The 17,410-nt window shown below is 44.3% G+C and overlaps 1 protein-coding gene across 1 annotated transcript in view; it reads right to left on the minus strand.

The window, feature by feature from the left end:
• Positions 1-231: 231 nt before the first annotated feature.
• Positions 232-17,410, minus strand: part of C7 (complement C7) — a 48,673-nt gene continuing 31,494 nt past the window's right edge. The window contains exons 14-18 of the mRNA XM_070411783.1: positions 15,346-15,478; positions 11,398-11,589; positions 7,742-7,832; positions 4,906-5,090; positions 232-1,819 (exon numbers count right to left, since the gene is read on the minus strand). Of these exons, the coding sequence (XP_070267884.1) occupies positions 1,638-1,819; positions 4,906-5,090; positions 7,742-7,832; positions 11,398-11,589; positions 15,346-15,478 (783 nt within the window). The 3' untranslated portion in view covers positions 232-1,637. The remainder of the gene's footprint in view (positions 1,820-4,905; positions 5,091-7,741; positions 7,833-11,397; positions 11,590-15,345; positions 15,479-17,410) is intronic.

Below are 17,410 nucleotides of genomic sequence, written 5' to 3' on the forward strand. Positions count from 1 at the left end.
CCACTCTACAGCATAGCTGTAGCCATGTGCAAGATATAGTGCCGCTGGCTAACAATACTGTAATGGATGCTTAAATTTTTCTAAAAAGGAAGATCTTAGATTGTCTTCCTACAATAATAATAATGGGAGTAGGAGGAGACTTTGGGAAGTGTTGGATATATTTATGGCCTCGATGGGAGTATGCTTCTCCTCAAAGTCATCAAGTTGTGGTATTCATGACACATGCACAGCTTTTTATTTTTTATATGCTTTTATTGATTTTTTTTTTGGAGAGAGGGGAAGAGAGAGGGATAGAGAGATAGAAACATCAATGAGAGAGAATCATCAATAGGCTGCCTCCTGCACACACACACACACACACACACACACACACACACACACCACTGAGGACCGAGCCCGAAACCCAGGCATGTGCCCTGATCAGGAATCAAATTGATGACCTCTTGGTCCTGGGTCGATGCTCAACCACTGAGCCACACTAACTGGGCATGCACTGCTTTTTATATGTCAATCATACCTCACAAAGTAGCTTAAAAATAAAAACATATTTTAAAAGAACTCATTAACCATTCTTCATGGGAACATTCTTTAAAGTTAAACATAACACAGATCAAAAATTTCCAAAGGATAGTATCTTCAATTAGTATTTTAATCATTGTCATTTTACATTGTTGCAATGTATTTATCAGTATCAGAAAAATACAGAAATATTATTTGCATATAAAAAGCATATTTTAAATTCCATTTAAGCCTACTCATTTCATTCCCACAGCTATTTTCTTTTTGTTTTGTTTTGATAAGGAATAAATTGAATGCCAATGCTTCAAATTGATCTACCTCTACGGCTCCCTGAAAAATCTCGGTGTGTACCCACATCAGAGAAACCTGTTCTCTTTAACATGCAAGCATGCCATACAGGCATGAACGTGATGCTTCCCACCAAGGAAAAGGGGTGAGAGGGCAAATTGCAGGTCTTGTGTTTGACTCATACTAAAAAAAAAAAAAAAAAAAAAAAAAGAAGACTGAGTTGTATGTGTTCTCAGACAAAAAGGCAGAAGTTGCCCATGCATAGAGCATGTTGTGTTTGGCACCGACAATTCCTATTTCAATCTCCTGAAAGGACTGCTACATGAGCCAATAGGGTGAAGCACAGGTGTGCTTCTTGGGATGGAATGATTGCACCTGCCTTTTCCCATTCAAGGTCCCCTTTGTATTTGGTTTCACTGGGGGAGGCCCACCTCTCTAATCTTCCTGTTTCCTAATCAATTTGCAGAGTGTGTTGGGGCCCCTGGGTGGGGCCAATCAGACTGGAAAGAATCATAGGCTTGAAGGGAGCAACCCTTTAATTTTCCCATTGAAAGTTAAGGTCCGGAGAAGTTAGCAACGTTTCCAAGAACATGCAGAGGCGCATGGCTATTCTCCATCCTGACTGATGTTTTAGGAAGAAGAGAACGAGGATCTGAGTCGGGTTTGGCTTAGGCAGGTGGCGGGGAGCCACGGGGAGCAAGGGGCCCTGGTGGGATGGAGAGAGAATGCGCCTCCACCGGAGAGACACTGTCTGAAGTGCTCAGTGACCTGATGTCTCAGTGCAGCCACAGCCATGGCTGATCCCGAGCGAGCCAACAGCAGCCCGGCGCCTACTGGGGTCCCCCCTCGCAGGGCTCTATGCTGGTGACGGAGACGCTCTGTCCTCGACACATCAGGACACCAGCCTGGCACTCGGTCATCGTCCGCTTGGCGCCGTCCACGTCCACGCAGACCGTGCTGCCTTCCTCCTGGCACTCCGAGGCTTCTCTGCATTCACACGCGCTGCTCTGGGCTGGGAAAGAAGGAAGACGGGCCCATGGGCACATCGTGGCGATGGCAAGTCGGGGCGCTCCCTCCATGTGGTGGTTAGCGACCCATGGGAGCTCCTGCTTCCAGCGATGGAACCCACCACCCGCTGGCATAGGACCAGGGAAGCCAGGCAGTTTGCTCCGCTCAGCATAGGCAGGTTTGGAAACTGGTGCTAAGCTTGCTGTTACTATCTGGAGCACATGGGGCAATTCTCCCAAGGCAAGAGCTGTCCAGCTCTGTCCTAGTCCAGGGGGCCATGCAGGGGAGTCAGAACCTGAGTAGGACCTTCAAGATCCCCAACCAAATGAGGAGACCTCAGCAAAGAACTGGGTAGCAAGGCTCAAACAGAGACAAAGAACCAAAGAATTCAACTGGCGTTGAGAGAGAGGGCAGGCAGCACCAAAGGCTGCATATCCCCCCCTCCTCCCAAAGCAGAAACAAGCTGTGCAGGGGGCTCTGAGTGCTCGACGTGTCAAGGCTGGACTACACCAGCCAGGCGTCTCCAGAGGAGAGTGACAAGGTCAGCCAGCCAACCGTGGTGACTGCCAAACCCAAAGAGACCCAGACATGGCTAGAGTTACAAATGTCATTGTCTGTGCTGCGAACCCCAACTGGCAGACACCTTACAGGTCCCACAGTCCAGCTCCCACACTTACAGTTGGGGAAGCTGAGGACAGGGACCCAGCCCACCCCCCTTGGTGGTACAGCTGAAACCCTGCAAGGCAGGCCATGCCAGTGGTCATGGTCAAGGTCACTGTAAGTGCCTCTTGGACATAGCACTAAAAATATTGAATCACAACCTCTCAATTCCTTCCAGGAGAAAGTGTCAGCGTGGCACTGTGGGTCTTTAACACTCAACTCCTTTTCCCAAAGAAACAGCCTACCTCAGGCTCCCAGCGCCACTGGCAAGACTCTACGACCTCATGTGGTTTCGTCATACATAGTTTGATAGTCACCTGTGCTTAGTGGCAAGTCAGACTTCCTTTTAAGAAAGTGATATAAAATTTCTTTTTTTTTTTGAAAATAGTTATTTTTATGAGGCTATTTTTTTATGAAATTGAGACACGCAGATGTGCTTTAGTTATGTTTCTACAAAAAGGTTTTAGACACAATAGAGAATTCCTAGCATGAAGTCATAAGATGTTAAAAATAGTTCAACACACTGGGGGTAGGGGAGGCCTGGGGTAGGTCAAGGGGGGAAAAAAAGGAGACATATGTAATACTCTTTGTAATACCTTAAGCAATAAAACAAAATTAAATTAAAAAAATAGGTCAACACAGTAAATACACCTATGCCCGCCCCAGCCCCAGCTACAGAGAGGAGGAGGCAGCTAGCAGGCCTGGAGGGAGCTGTGCTCTGAGATGGCCTTCCCAGCTGACAAGAAGGCAGAGCGCCACCCAGGAAGAGGGTGTGGGGCGAGTCTATGCCATCAAAACATCTATACCCACCCTAACCGGTTTGGCTCAGTGGATAGAGCGTAGGCCTGCGGACTCAAGGGTCCCAGGTTCGATTCCGGTCAAGGGCATGTACCTTGGTTGCGGGCACATCCTCAGTTAGGGGGTGTGCAGGAAGCAGCTGATCGATGTTTCTCTCTCATCGATGTTTCTAACTATCCCTCTCCCTTCCTCTCTGTAAAAAATCAATAAAATATATTTTTAAAAAAATCTATACCCGACGCCAGGTTCTGCTTCCCCAGCCTCACCTCTTCCTGAGCCCCCCCCCCCCGCCCCCCACCACCACCTCCAGCCCGGGGCCAGCAACCCACTTCTCCTCCCAGTCCTCCCTGAACCCTCGTCAATGGATTGGATCATGACAGGCTCTGTCTCTATGCAGAACACGGGACATGCACACTATGCAGCTTCTGCAATGACCTCAAGGCTGGGGCCCTGCATCCGTGTCTCCTCTGCCTAGAGGGCCATCCAGTGACCTCTAGAATGGACTGGACACTCACCAGATAGGCTGGGATAGGAAGGCATGTTTCCTTCAGGAAATGGCCCACGAGAGAAGTGACCAGGGACCTGAAAGACCATGAGGTGTTTGAAGGCACCTAGACTCAGCTGGGCCTAGGAGAGACCAGTGGCCTTGCTGGCTGTTTGTCGCAGGTATAGCCTTGTTGGCCTGGATTATCCCTAGAAGCCAACAGCATCATGAGACACTAGATAGGGTCGTGTGGCTCTTATGCCGGAGTGGACCCTGGGGCTGGGGAAAGCACAGTGAGAGGTCATTCATGGAAGGTCATGGGTGAGCTCTGAGGCAGATGTCAGCACTGCAGATGCTGACCCAGCCCTGGACCCTGAAGGTCCTACACTGATACCACGTCCAGAGCTTAGGAGCAGCCTGGACTGTGGATCTCACCAGCTTCTTGCTCAAAATGGAGAGGGAACTGGCCAGATTCAGTTCAGCTCTCAGCACCTGACCCAGACGTGCCTCTTAGGGATGGAGAAGGCTCCCTGCCAGCCCAGCACCATGGGGCTCAGTGGGACTTGCAATGGCCCCGGAGGACCCCCTGGCACAAAAAGCTCAGGGCTGAGCCCTTGCCACAGGCCACCTAGCTGCAGCATTGGGTACAGCACCCCTAGAGTTCACTGCACAGGTGCCTGGCTGCATGGGGGCAGGGCTGGGGGGAGGGGGGAGGGGAAGGGCAACTCTGCTCTAGCTCTTCTCTCCTGGCAAAGCCCAAACTCCAAGTACATAAGGTGGATAATACAGGGACAGAGCAAAAAGCATGAAGGTAGAATGGGACTCAGCGAGGCCTGGGAGGACATGCAGACCATTGGGAAGGGTTCTTGGCCTCCAGGTACTTGACCCAACCTGCTTCCCAGGGGAGCCAGTGCGGGCGAGTGGTTTGCTCTCAGACCAGTCTGAGTCGTTGACATCCTCGGGGGTCCTCTCTGGTCTGCTGCTAGGCTAGAAAACTACATTTTCTAAAACCTCGGCACTGTCGCTTTAGCATGTTTACAGTTACAAATCAGAACTTCCCCTTGCTGTTCTCACTTCAGCAGCATAAACCAAATTCGTGAAGCATCAAATTCTTAAAAAGAAAAGAAACAAAGGAGAAACGCCCTCACCATCGCATTTCTCCCACAGTGGACACGCGCCGCACGCCTTCTTGGCGGAGGCCGGGGGAGCACAGCTCTCTGAGCCCATCAGGGAGAAGTTTTTACCCTGACATTGGAGGGCATGCACCTTGCAAACCGTCAGAGGCAGTATCCTTCCGTTTTTCTCGTCCCGAGCACACACACCCAAGGAGGACCTGAAACGAATTTTTTTTAATCATATTATTTACCAGCTTTTCATTCTTAAAAGCGGAGGGTGAGATGTGGCAGGTGAGGCTCTGAGCTCAGGGTCTTGGGTGTCGTGGCTCACAGCAAAGAGATAGAAAGGAAACTCACACCCCCTCCCTCACCAGGGCCCAGCCCTCCCCTCTCCCCCAGATCTTCTCAGGGAACATATTTTGCTCTCTATTTGCTCACAACTTCTAGAAGCTTAGATAGTCTGGATCAAGTTTCATCTAGATCACAGCAGAGACAGCAGATGAGAAGAGAAGGCAGCTCTGCAGGGACAGCTGGGGGACTGACCACAGGGAGGGACAGAGAGCACGCCAAGATCCAGCCCCAGAGGCTCTGGCGGGACTGGACCACCGGCTGCAGGACACTCACACTCTCCCAGCCCCGAGACCTTGAGAGTCCCGACTGAAGCCTCCGGGAAGATGAAACTGTTTTATTGCTAATTGTTGGTGTCTATGTTTACAAAATACTTTAGAAACATTTCCATAAGTAATTGTTATTTTTTTTCTTAAGCATTGGTGTCAAAATGATGAGACCCAACTTAGGAGAAATGCCACTTGGGAGAAATATAAACAAGCACATCTCACCCGGCCTGCATGGCTCAGTAGTTGAGCATTGACCTATGAACCAGGAAATCATGGTTCGAATCCCGGTCAGGGCACATGCCCAGATTGTGGGTTCAATCCCCAGTGTGGGGCATGCAGGAGGCAGCCAATCAGTGATTTTCTCTCATCATTGATGTTTCTACTTCACTCTCCCGCTCCCTTTCTCTCTGAAATCAATAAAAATGTATTTAAAGAAATAAATAATAAACAAGTGCATATCTGAGTGTTGATGGGTAAGGAAGGCTTTACTGTAGTGAAACCTGGAACAGCAAAGCATTTTTGTATAGTAGACCAAGTTTATCTTCACTTTTATATACATTTAGTTCTAATATTTTCCTCTCTGACCAAGTAGTAAGTTTACCTAAGATTTGTTTGCGCCAGGAAAACAAATCCTGGTGTATCTCCTTTTCTGCTTCTTTAGACTTTAAATAGAACTACTCAGAGCAGCTTCAGAGGCAGAGACTCTGCAAGGCCACCTTGTGTCGGGATCTGATATGTAATCTCTCACACACCACCTCTATAAACAGCAGGCTGCTGATAAAGGAATGAATCGGAGAATTTGGAAAGACAATGAAAGTGAATCAAAGTAAACAATGATTAATAGAAAATAACAGCCCCCTCAGAATATTCGGGGCCCAAGCACCGTTGCCATCCACACTATTTCACTGTGTTCTCTCCTTCACAGGGGAAGTTCCTTCCTGTAAGGTGCCACCAAGACCACACTAACCACTGCAGGTATTTGTGGACTTGGATGTGCACGTGGATAGTGATACTAACTGAAAGCCATGGAAGCGCCCAGTTAATGTGTGTTCTGAGTAAGTCCGGGGCCTGGATATCTCCCACATGCCTCTTCAGAGTCACTCTCTCTCTTCTCCACGCTGCCCGGAGGACTGACGGGTAAGACACATCCCCAGACCTCCTTGTCCTCTAGCTTTGGGGGCATTTCATCCATGGGGAGCGATGGCAGGAGACTGGAAGGGGAAGAGAGTGCAGATCCCCTGGCTCCTTCCTGGGGGGATTTCTGAGGTCTTTCCTCCGCTGCCATCTCCACACCTCCCTCTGTCTCTAGGTTTTCCTAAATGCTCCTCTCTTGATCCTCCAGGCTTGGGCATGGAGATATACCCGAGCTGTGACCCATCAGGACCCCGCCTGTGGCTTGCAGTGTCCTTTCCTCTCCCACACTTCAGTTCATTTGGAAAGACGATGACAGTGAATCAAAGTAAACTCCCTCTGTCCTCATCCAATCCTGCCATCTGAACCTGCCGAGGACCATGGCACAGACATCTAGCAACTCTTCAGGTCTCCTCCTACCATGGGCTGGTTTCCCGTTGGCTGGCATCTTTTGTTTTGTTAATCCTCACCCAAGGGTATGTTTCCATTGATTTTTAGGGAGAATGAAAGAGAGAGGGAAAGACAGAGAGAAACATTGATGAGAGAGAAACACATCGATTGGTTGCCTTCTGCACGAGTCCTGACAATGGCCCGGGCCAGGGAGGAGCCTACAACTGAGGTACCTGTCCTTGACCAGAATCAAACCTGGGGCCCTTTGGTCCACAGGCCAACTCTCTAACCATTGAGCCAAACCGGCTAAGGCCAGTTAGGTGGCATCTTATAAAGCAATCTAGAGACAGACATTTCCAGAATCAGAAAAGCAGCTGCTTTTTTTCCCTGTCGGCATTGCTTGGAGAGTTTATGTCTCAGGAGGATTTCAGTCCTAATCCTCTCAAATTCGAAACGCTCAGGTGACAGCTTGTCCTTTTGCACCACTTTATAGAGAGAACAAGTAGCCCCTCAGCCTCACTAGCCAGGTGAGAGCACTGCTGATGCCCCAGTTGTCAGCCCAGGTGACAACTTGCCAGGCAAGTAACAGGCAGCAGGTGGACAGTTGAAAAGGCACAGAGCCTTAGCCCTGGTAAGCAGCACCTTCCACCTAACAGAGACTAGCCTCTAAGAAATCATTCTCTTAATCTTGAGGGAAATAAAACAGAGAAGTGAGCGAAGACAGGGCTTACCGACATTCGTAGGGCATTTTACAAACACATCTGGAATTCTTCACTTTCTCCCAGGGCTGACACCGAGGCACTGCCTGTGTCACAGGGCCATCTAAAAGGCAAGAGACACGAGAGTCGTTGGGAGAAGAGCCCCTTTGTGGTAAGCAACGCATCATTTTCAGGGTGAAACTGGCTCTATAATGTTCTCAACACATTGGCACAATAAAAAAAATAAAGCTGGGCCCTAACCGGTTTGGCTCAGTGGATAGAGCATTGGCCTGCGGACTGAAGGGTCCCAGGTTCGATTCTGGTCAAGGGCATGTACCTTGGTTGTGGGCACATACCCCAGTAGGGAGTGTGCAGGAGGCAGCTGATCAACATTTCTCTCTCATCGATGTTTCTAACTCTCTATCCCCTCCCTTCCTCTCTGTAAAAAATCAATAAAATATATTTAAAAAATTTTTTAATATATATATAAAGCTGGAAAGCATTTTATAAGGGATAGAACATTCCTCGGAGCACCCTACAAATAGCGTCATTGGTCCCAGCAGCTATCGTTCCTCGAGCATTTACTATCAGCTATGCACTTCTTATACACTGCGGTGTCTAACCCTCCCTAACAAATGCCCATTTAAGAGATAAGGATAGTAAAGGTCAGAGAAGTTACGAAATTGGTTCTAGTTCACAGATTTAATAGGTTGGCCAGGCCAGGATTCGAGTTCATGCTTGTCTGAATCCAAGGCCAGTAGAGCAGGCTGCTTTTTATCAGGAAGTTGGTGTTCAGGGCTCACTTTGGCAGCACATATACTAAAATAGGAACGATTCAAGGAAGGTCAGCTTAGGCCCTGCTCGAGGGTGGCATGCAAATTCGTCATAGACACAGACCACAGAGCGGTCCGGAGACATTTTGGGTTGTTACACTAGAGGACGCTACCGACGTCCAGTGGTGGAGATCAGGGGTGCTGCTAGCTACTTCACAACGTGTAGGACAGGCTCCCACCTGGGATGAATTACCAGGCCCATCATTCCAATCATGTTGGGGCTGAGAAATGCTCACCTAAATGTACCAAAACTAAAGTTCAGTGCTAAAGCCATGTAAATTATTTATGCATTTTGATTAGAACATCGTTTGGTAACCATTCTTAAGGATGAAATTTCAGATTTTAAATATTTTCTAAACTTTATTATAATGTCTTTGTGAAAATTACTTATAGAATTACCTAGACCAGAACTTTTACATTTAAAAAGAGCATAACTTTGTTTTCTTTGTAGCTCAATTAACCAAATAAGCATGCTCTTAGGACTCACGTAGAGTATGTACCTTTACTATTTTAAAGCCAGATTGTCTCCACATCAAGACTAAACCCTGACTGGGCAGGGAGTAAGGGTTTAGTGTTTAATAGGTACAGAGTTTCCGTTTGGAGGATGAAAAAGTTCTGGAGACGGTGGGTGGTGATGGTTTCAACAATAAAGGGAATGAACTCAATGCCACTGAACTGTACATATTTAAAAATGGTTAAAATAGTAAATTTTATGGTATGTATAGTTTACCACAATAAAAAAGACTAAGTATGGATTCAGCAGGTATTTTAAAACATTAACTTTAGCCCAGCCGATGTGGCTCAGTGGATGAGCACTGACCTATGACCAGGTTTGATTCCTGGTCAGGGTACATGCCCAGATAGCAGTCTCGATCCCCAGTGTGGGGTGTGCAGGAGGCAGCCAATCAGTGATTCTCTCTCATCATTGATGCCTCTCTCTCTCTCTCTCTCTCTCTCTCTCTCTCTTTCTCTTTCTCCCCCCCGCTTTATCTCTGAAATGAATAAAAATTAAAATAAACATTAATTATGGAGGCTGACAAACCTGGAATTTTTTACTTATTATCGGCTTATTTTAAGGGAAGTTATTATTGTCATCAACATCTTCCCAAAAACATGCAGGTCTGAAAAACACCCTTCATTCAAACTGCAATAGAATGTGCTACTGAGTGGGAGAAATTTTATACCAAATTGTGCTATAACAGGGCTGAGGCAGACATTTGAGAAAGACAAGTATATAATCTCCTTTGGAATGAAGGTGCAACCTCATCAACCCTACATTGTTCTCTTTAATTTTAGAATCACCCGTCTATTGCATGGATATCCCAAATAAATTTGTATTTCTGCTTCAGTGCATATAGGAGAAAAAACACCCCTACCCAGCTTGGCTCAGTGGATAGAGCGTTGACCTGCAGACGAAGGGTGCCAGGTTCGATTCCGATCAAGGGCACATACTTCGGTTGCAGGCTCCATCCCCAGTAGAGGGCATGCAGGAGGCAGCCAATCAATGATTCCCTTACATCTTTGATCTTTCTCTCTTTCTCTCTCCCTCTCCCTTCCTCTCTCTGAAATCAATAAAAATATGTTGGTTTTTTTTTAAAAAAATACCTGTCTCTGATATGGGCCTTTGGCAGCCAAAGAGCAGGTGGTAGCTGGGGGGGTGGGCATTCCATTAGACAGGCTGCCCTGCTGTCCTGTCGTCTATGATCTACTTAAACAGTGGTTCTCAACCTGTGGGTTGCAACCCCTTTGGCGGTCGAATGACCCTTTCACAGGGGTCGCCTAAGACCATCCTGCATATCAGATATTTACATGACGATTCATCACAGTAGCAACATTATAGTTATGAAGTAGCAACGAAAATAATTTTATGGTTGGCTCACAACATGAGGAACTGTATTTAAAGGGCCAGAAGGTTGAGAACCACTGACTTAACACCACAGCTGTGGCTGCATCAGTCTCAGGGGGCTCCATGCAGCCTGCTCTTTGTTGTTGTGACCATCTAAGTCACCTAATAGTGTCACTCATGGACTCTAGTACTTCATTCTCACTGGCAAAGACAAATTTCAGCACTGAGCTCAAAATCATACACTGGGGAAATAAGAATACCATATAAAATGGAATGCAAAATAGTGTTTCTTCTTTCCTGTTTTTAATTATTCCAAACACATTTTTTATTTATTTAAAAAATGCAAACAAGAAATAAGAGGTTCTTTTAAAAACAAATCCATCTCATCTACAATATCTCTAAAAAACAAAATAGTTTGGCTTTCCAAATCTCTTCCTCCGTTAATTTCTTTGAAAAACCATTTTAATTTGCCTAATGTTCAAAATAATAGTCTTTTGGTTTTACACTATTAAAAACAACTTTGCAAACCACAACACGTTTTCTTCAATAACCTCTGCTTTGTAAAATGCTTTTAATTTTCTATTTCAATAATACTAATAAATTCTCTGAAAGCCCATAAATAAAACATACAAAATGTTATATAACTTATTATCTCGACTTTGGACTACATTAAAGTACATTTAAAAATCAGAAGGAAACCAAAAATAAGCTTTTAAAAATATTTTTCCTTGGCACTGTAAGTGATACAAAGCTAAACTTTGATATAAAGGATTTCAGTTCAAATTTAAGAATCACCAGGGGTATCCTTGCCTTTCTTTGCATTCCATGAATCTATCTGTGCCATGTAAAAAAATCTGCTATTTGTTCTATTAACTGACTGCCTTCTCATGGCAGGCAGAGGCAAAGGCTATGATTCGACAATTATGGTGACTCAAGGCCTTAAAGGACCGCCACAAAAACTGTCACGTACTTGGGTGCAGGTGTCCTTGAACCGACCTGGGACTGCTCACCTCTATGGACACATTGGACATCCTTTATCTCAGGACTCCACTTAAGGCTGGATCCACAGATAAATGTCGAAGGACCTTCTAATGACATGCCATGCGAACAGGAAAAGGTCACCTTCTCGCCAATTGCGTAGGAAGGTTTCTGGGGATGACTCTGTACGCCATCCATCAGTGTTGGTAGAACACAGACAATTCCTAAAGATGAAAAAAAGAAGAAGAGCAGAATACAAGGGCCATTGATTTCTTAAACCATCTTTGTAAAAACATGACCTCCTTGAATGCCACTGTTATACTTGCTCTGCTTTTTCACCTTGGAAGACAAGAAAGAAGAGGTGAGCTCACTCTTAGGGTGCCCACAAAGACATGTCCCACCGGGACCCACATGTAATTGACCAATGAAAGACTGAAGACCAAAACAGTCCCCACCCACAAAGCAATGTGACAACTTAAAATACATGAGCCTTATAAACAGAGACCCGAAGTCCAGCCTGCTGTCCAAACCAGACTTTTCACAGCCACCACGAATCTCTCCAGTCTGGTAGAACTTCCGCAGGAACTGTGTTTATTTATGTGTCATTAGCATGTATCCAGTTGCATATTTCACTAGCTGAAATTTTTTAAAAACTGCCTTTAACCTTGCAACCATAAGAGTGTTAAATGTTATTTGGTTTCCAATCTCTATTCTTTCTTGCTTGGTGATGCTTATTAGTTCAAACTTCCTACTTGAAAAAGCAGCAAAGAGAAAACTGAGAAGCATACATTTTTATGGAAAGCAAGTCATATTTCACAATTTTTAATTTTTTTTATTTTTTAAATATATTTTATTGATTTTTTACAGAGAGGAAGGGAGAGAGATAGTTAGAAACATCGATGAGAGAGAAACATCGATCAGCTGCCTCCTGCACATCTCTTATTGGGGATGTGCCCGCAACCCAAGTACATGCCCTTGACCGGAATCGAACCTGGGACCTTTCAGTCCACAGGCCGATGCTCTATCCACTGAGCCAAACCGGTTTCGGCAAATATTTCACAATTTTTTAAAAAAATTTTGGCAATCTCTCTAATGGACCTTGGACAATAGTCTACAAACTACTGCTCTATTTCTGCACCATTTTCATCAGAAAATCCATTTATTCATTCATTCAAAACAGCATCTATTGAGTGCCTCTATTTTGCCAAGAATGTTGTGTGCTGCTGGGGATACAAGTTATGAGTCAGGTTTTGAAGGCCTAAGATTCCAGAGAGAAAGGAAGACTAAATGGTTACAGCATTTTGTGATGCCTTTCTCCTTGAGTATTTGTAAACTTGGTGGGGAAACATGCTGAAAGGCTGCTAAACAGAGAAAGCTGCAGCTCAGAGGCTGGGAGACAGACATGAAGACAATGATTCAACAACTGGAGTTTTGGGGCTAGGAGAGCAGAAACTAGAGTCCAGTCCTGCTAAGAAGTAGAAATTCCATGTCAAAATTCCCACTGGGATGCGTTCACTAATGGCCACGCACTAGGAACAAAGGTAAGCTGGGCAGGAACCAGCCTCACTGCTTGCCAGGCACAGAACTGAATCTCCTCTCCAGGAAGATAACATCGCCCAGAGCCTCAAGTCATTTCTCTAATTTTCACACATAAAGTCTGGCATTCAACCAAAACTAATCTAACATTTAAAAAGATAAGAATTCCCAGTTCGCTCTCCCTCCTGGGAGCCCACCCCCTTTTCCCCTTTCCCTTTGCCTTGCTCTCTCCTGAGCTCCAAGGTTCCTTCTTATTCTTGTCTAACTTTTCTCCTGATTCCATGCCCAGCTGGCTCACTTTTCCTACCTCTGTAAATTTCTAAATAAACTTTCTCTTATAAATAAATAAATAAATAAATAAATAAATAAATAAGATTTGACCAAAATTTTAAAAGACTATAGAAGCAGACCCACAGCAGATCCAGATAAGGGGATTAACGAACATGGTCCTTGAAATAACTATGATTAACATGTCAAGGGGGGAAATAAATGACAATATGGGTGATTTCAACAGAGAATTAGAAAGTATAAAAAAAGTAGATAAATGGAATATCTAGAATTGGGAAAAAAACTAAGAACTCAATAGGCTTCTTAAAAGCACGTAATATATAACTGTACAGAGAATTAACAAACTTTAAGATAGGTCAATAGAAAATATTTAGAATGAAACAGGAAGAAGGAAAATGATATAAAACAAAGAAAATAACATACATAATATATATAGCCTAAAAATGTATCATTTGTGTCTCAAGAGGAGAGATGAGCAAGACTGGGAAAGAGGCAATATTTTAGGACACATGGTCAAGAATTTTCTAAAATTGTCAGAGAACATTATAGCACAGGTTCAAGAACTGCTTTGAGTATCATCCAGCATGAGACAAAGAAAATCATACCAAAACACATGGGAACAGAGTTGCTTCTAAAAAACAAAGACCAAAAAAAATCTTAAAAGCAGACAGAGAGAAAAAATATGATTTCAAAGGAGAAACAGTAAATCTAAGAACTGACTTATCACTAGGAAACAGTGAAGTTAGAGGCAATGTAATGAAATCTTCAAAGGGTTTAAAGAAAATAAGTGCTAACTTATAATTCCTTACCCAATAAAAATACCCTTCAAAAATGAAGATAAAATGAAGGCATTTTAAGATGAACAAAGACTGGAATGGTTTTTTTCCCAGTAAACTCACAATAAAGGAAAAGAAGCTCTTCAAGCATAAGTATTGGATTAATCTTTTCATAGAACCAATTTGGGGCTTTATTACTCCTAACTGGGAATATTTATATTTATTTGCAGTAATTTCTGCTCAAGGACTTCAGAGACAAACAGAAATGAGAGGTCCTACAAACCAATAAGACCAAGACAGACAAATCTTAAAAAATGGACAAAAGATTAGATAGTCCCTTCACCAAAGAGGATATCCAAATGGCCAATAAACATGTGAAAACAGGCTTAACACATCACTATGCCTCAAAAAAATATTTAAAAATACAAGTTAAAAAATAAGATATCACTATATACCAGTATAGCTAAAAAGAATTTAAGGATAAATGCTACCAAGTGTGGATGACGATACAGAGCAACCTTAACTTCTCAGATTCTGGTAGGGACATAAACTATATGATTACATGGAAAATGGTAGCATATTTTAAATTTAAAGTAGAAATTGCACTATATACCCAAGAGAAAAAATGTGCATGTGCTCACTAAAGTGTTCCTTGCTTTGCACAGACCAATTGATACAGAAAAATTATAACCCTACACTATGTCCATGCATCTGAGAACAAACTAATATGGCAGCACAACTGAGATGGAGGCCAGAGTAATGTTAAGGTGACAAGATGCCTATATCTGAACGGAATAGGATTCAAAGCATCTAAGGAAGTAGATTGATTGTGGTACACTCCTAGTCATTGAACTTCACAGGATGTCCTGATGGTCTTAGCCAGATCTGAGCTTCCTGGCCAATTCCAATGTCCCAGAAAATTTAAAATCACAAAATGAGCCATACCTACCAGGAGCTCCATCAGCTAGAGAAGGCTGAGGGCTCTTTTAAAGCACTCCTGAAACTTAGACAGGGTCATAGGAGCCTTTCAGAAAAGGGAGGTCAAGAGCCCTAACAGGTTTGGCTCAGTGGATAGAGCGTCAGCCTGTGGACTCAAGGGTCCCAGGTTTGATTCTGGTCAAGGGCATGTACCTTGGTTGCGGGTACATCCCCAGTAGCGGGTGTGCAGGAGGCAGCTGATCGATGTTTCTTTCTCATCGATGTTTCTAACTCTCTCTCCCTCTCCCTTCCTCTCTGTAAAAAATCAATAAAATATATATATTAAAAAAAAAAGAAAAGGGAGGTCAAGACATGGCACACATGGTAAGCGATTATCTTGATTCATTCTCTTGCACATTATTATCTCCTCTTAAATTTTATACAATGGCTGAGGTCACTCACTCTGACAATGCCTTTCCCCAGTGAGCCACTGTAAGTCATCTCCACATCTGGCAACGGGGTCTCCAACCAGAGAGTATCCTTCCCTGCAGGTATAGACTATGTTTTTCCCAACAGGAAATGTGGTATCTTCATTCTAGACAGAAATACGACAGAGAGAAAGAGTATGCCCAGTTTGCAATAACACAATGTTTCTTTAGATATATTTGGTCTATAAACCATGCCTTCTTTTAATCATTAGGCAACCTTCATTCAAATAGCTGATTTAAAAATTGTCTATAAAAGCATTTTCTTGTTTATAGTTCTAGCCAACAACACTGATCCCATCATCAATGGAAATAAAGCCAGTAATGCCACTGTACTATGACTTATTGATTGTTCTCTGTAGTAAAAACTTGACTAAAAGTACTTTAGTACACACTGCCCAAGTAAGTTCTTTCCCTTAAACTTTCAGTTAAAGTCAGTTTCCTATCAGATTTGGGAAACATCCTTGTCAGTCAACCCTTCGTAGAAAGGTGTTAAGGGCTTTTCATGGGCAATACGGCCTGACGAATGCTGGTGTGAACTGACAGGTTGAAATCCCTTTAGCGTGTTTGTGAAAGTTTAAGTTTCTTCCAAAAATCAACATGGGAAGCATAATGTTGGCCTTCTCCCACCCCATCCTGTAAGGAAAGTGCTGCTGGGCTGGGGCAGACACAGGGCATGTCGTTAGCCTAGAATGCCCGGAGGTGAGCTTTGTTGGTAAAGCACAGGAGGATTTGAAGTCTGAGCTTCAGGTGGGCAGTCATGCTTGTTTAGGGTCTCTCTGGGTTCCTTTTCTTATCCTGCTAATCTCTTCTACCCAAAGGTACTGTAAAGAAACCAGCCTGGGAGAGGGCTTGGAACTGGGCCAACTATGCTGTAGGCATAAGAATAAGATTCCTTGGTGCCTCCTTCTTCTCATTGCCAGGCCTGGCCCAGTTTGGCTCCATCATGGACGTTGGTAGGAAACAGAGGCCCAGCTTGGTGTGGAGGTTTGAAGAAAATGGGGATGGACACTGGATCTGCTTTTCCCTACAAATGGGAATCCCATATAGCAAAGTCAAGCTCAACACTGTGTAAACCTGGCTCTATTTCAGAACTGTTAGTAGCAATTTAGAAAAATATAGACTCTGGGGATCTACCCTAAACCTACAGAATGCAAAAAAATTGGAAGACAGGGGCAAGCAGCCATCTCTATCATTATGGTTCTGGGTGGCTGTGACGTAGCCCATCCACGGGGCAGTGTTCGCAACCACCACCTCCTTACAGGGCAGACCATGTATTGGAGTTTGGGACAGCCGCCTCAGCATTTGCTAAAGGAAAATAGTCTGCTTGGCCTCATTCTCTGAGCATGTGCTACCTTCAGGAACTTCATGGACTATGGTAACTGCAGTGGGACAAAATGAGTGTCAGTCATACTAGATCCCTCTCTCTCTACATAAACACACACACACACACACACACACACACACACACACACACACTGCTCTTCCACCTCCCAATATTGCCTACATTTGGGAAAATTTGAGCAAAATCTCAGTGTATGTATGTTCTAGGGTCTGGGCCCTGCGAGGCAAAATCGTTCGTGGAGAACGCAAGACTGGCCACAGAGAACGCTGATGAACATCTCCTGTGTGAGCCAAGAGGAGGCTTCACTGAGTCTGAGGCCCAAGCCTCATCATGACAAGGAGTGAGAAGGGCACAAATTCACAGAGGCCCCAAGCCAGGAAGATCCCCGAGAATGACAAGTAGCAACTGACTCGTGTTCCTTCCTGAACAAGAAAATTGCTTAAAGAACAATGGCCCATATCTCACCAACACTCACTAATTTGTCTGATTGGCTGCTGGAATAAACCTAATACTTCATCCTAGACTCTATATGTATGAGACTTTTTTTCAAAGACTTCTTTCAGTGCAAGAACAAGGGAAGTCCTCATGTTGAAGAACTTGCTTATAGATTCCTATTTTAGTGAGAATGGAAATGTTTAGCCGCCCTCTGGCATGACTGCATTTCTAATTCATTGGGTGGCAAATATTGATTTACCTT

The sequence above is a fragment of the Myotis yumanensis genome, unplaced genomic scaffold, assembly GCF_028538775.1.
Source record: "Myotis yumanensis isolate MYYU_CA2020_CCGP unplaced genomic scaffold, mMyoYum1.0.hap1 SCAF_4, whole genome shotgun sequence".
Taxonomy (NCBI): Eukaryota; Metazoa; Chordata; class Mammalia; order Chiroptera; family Vespertilionidae; genus Myotis; species Myotis yumanensis.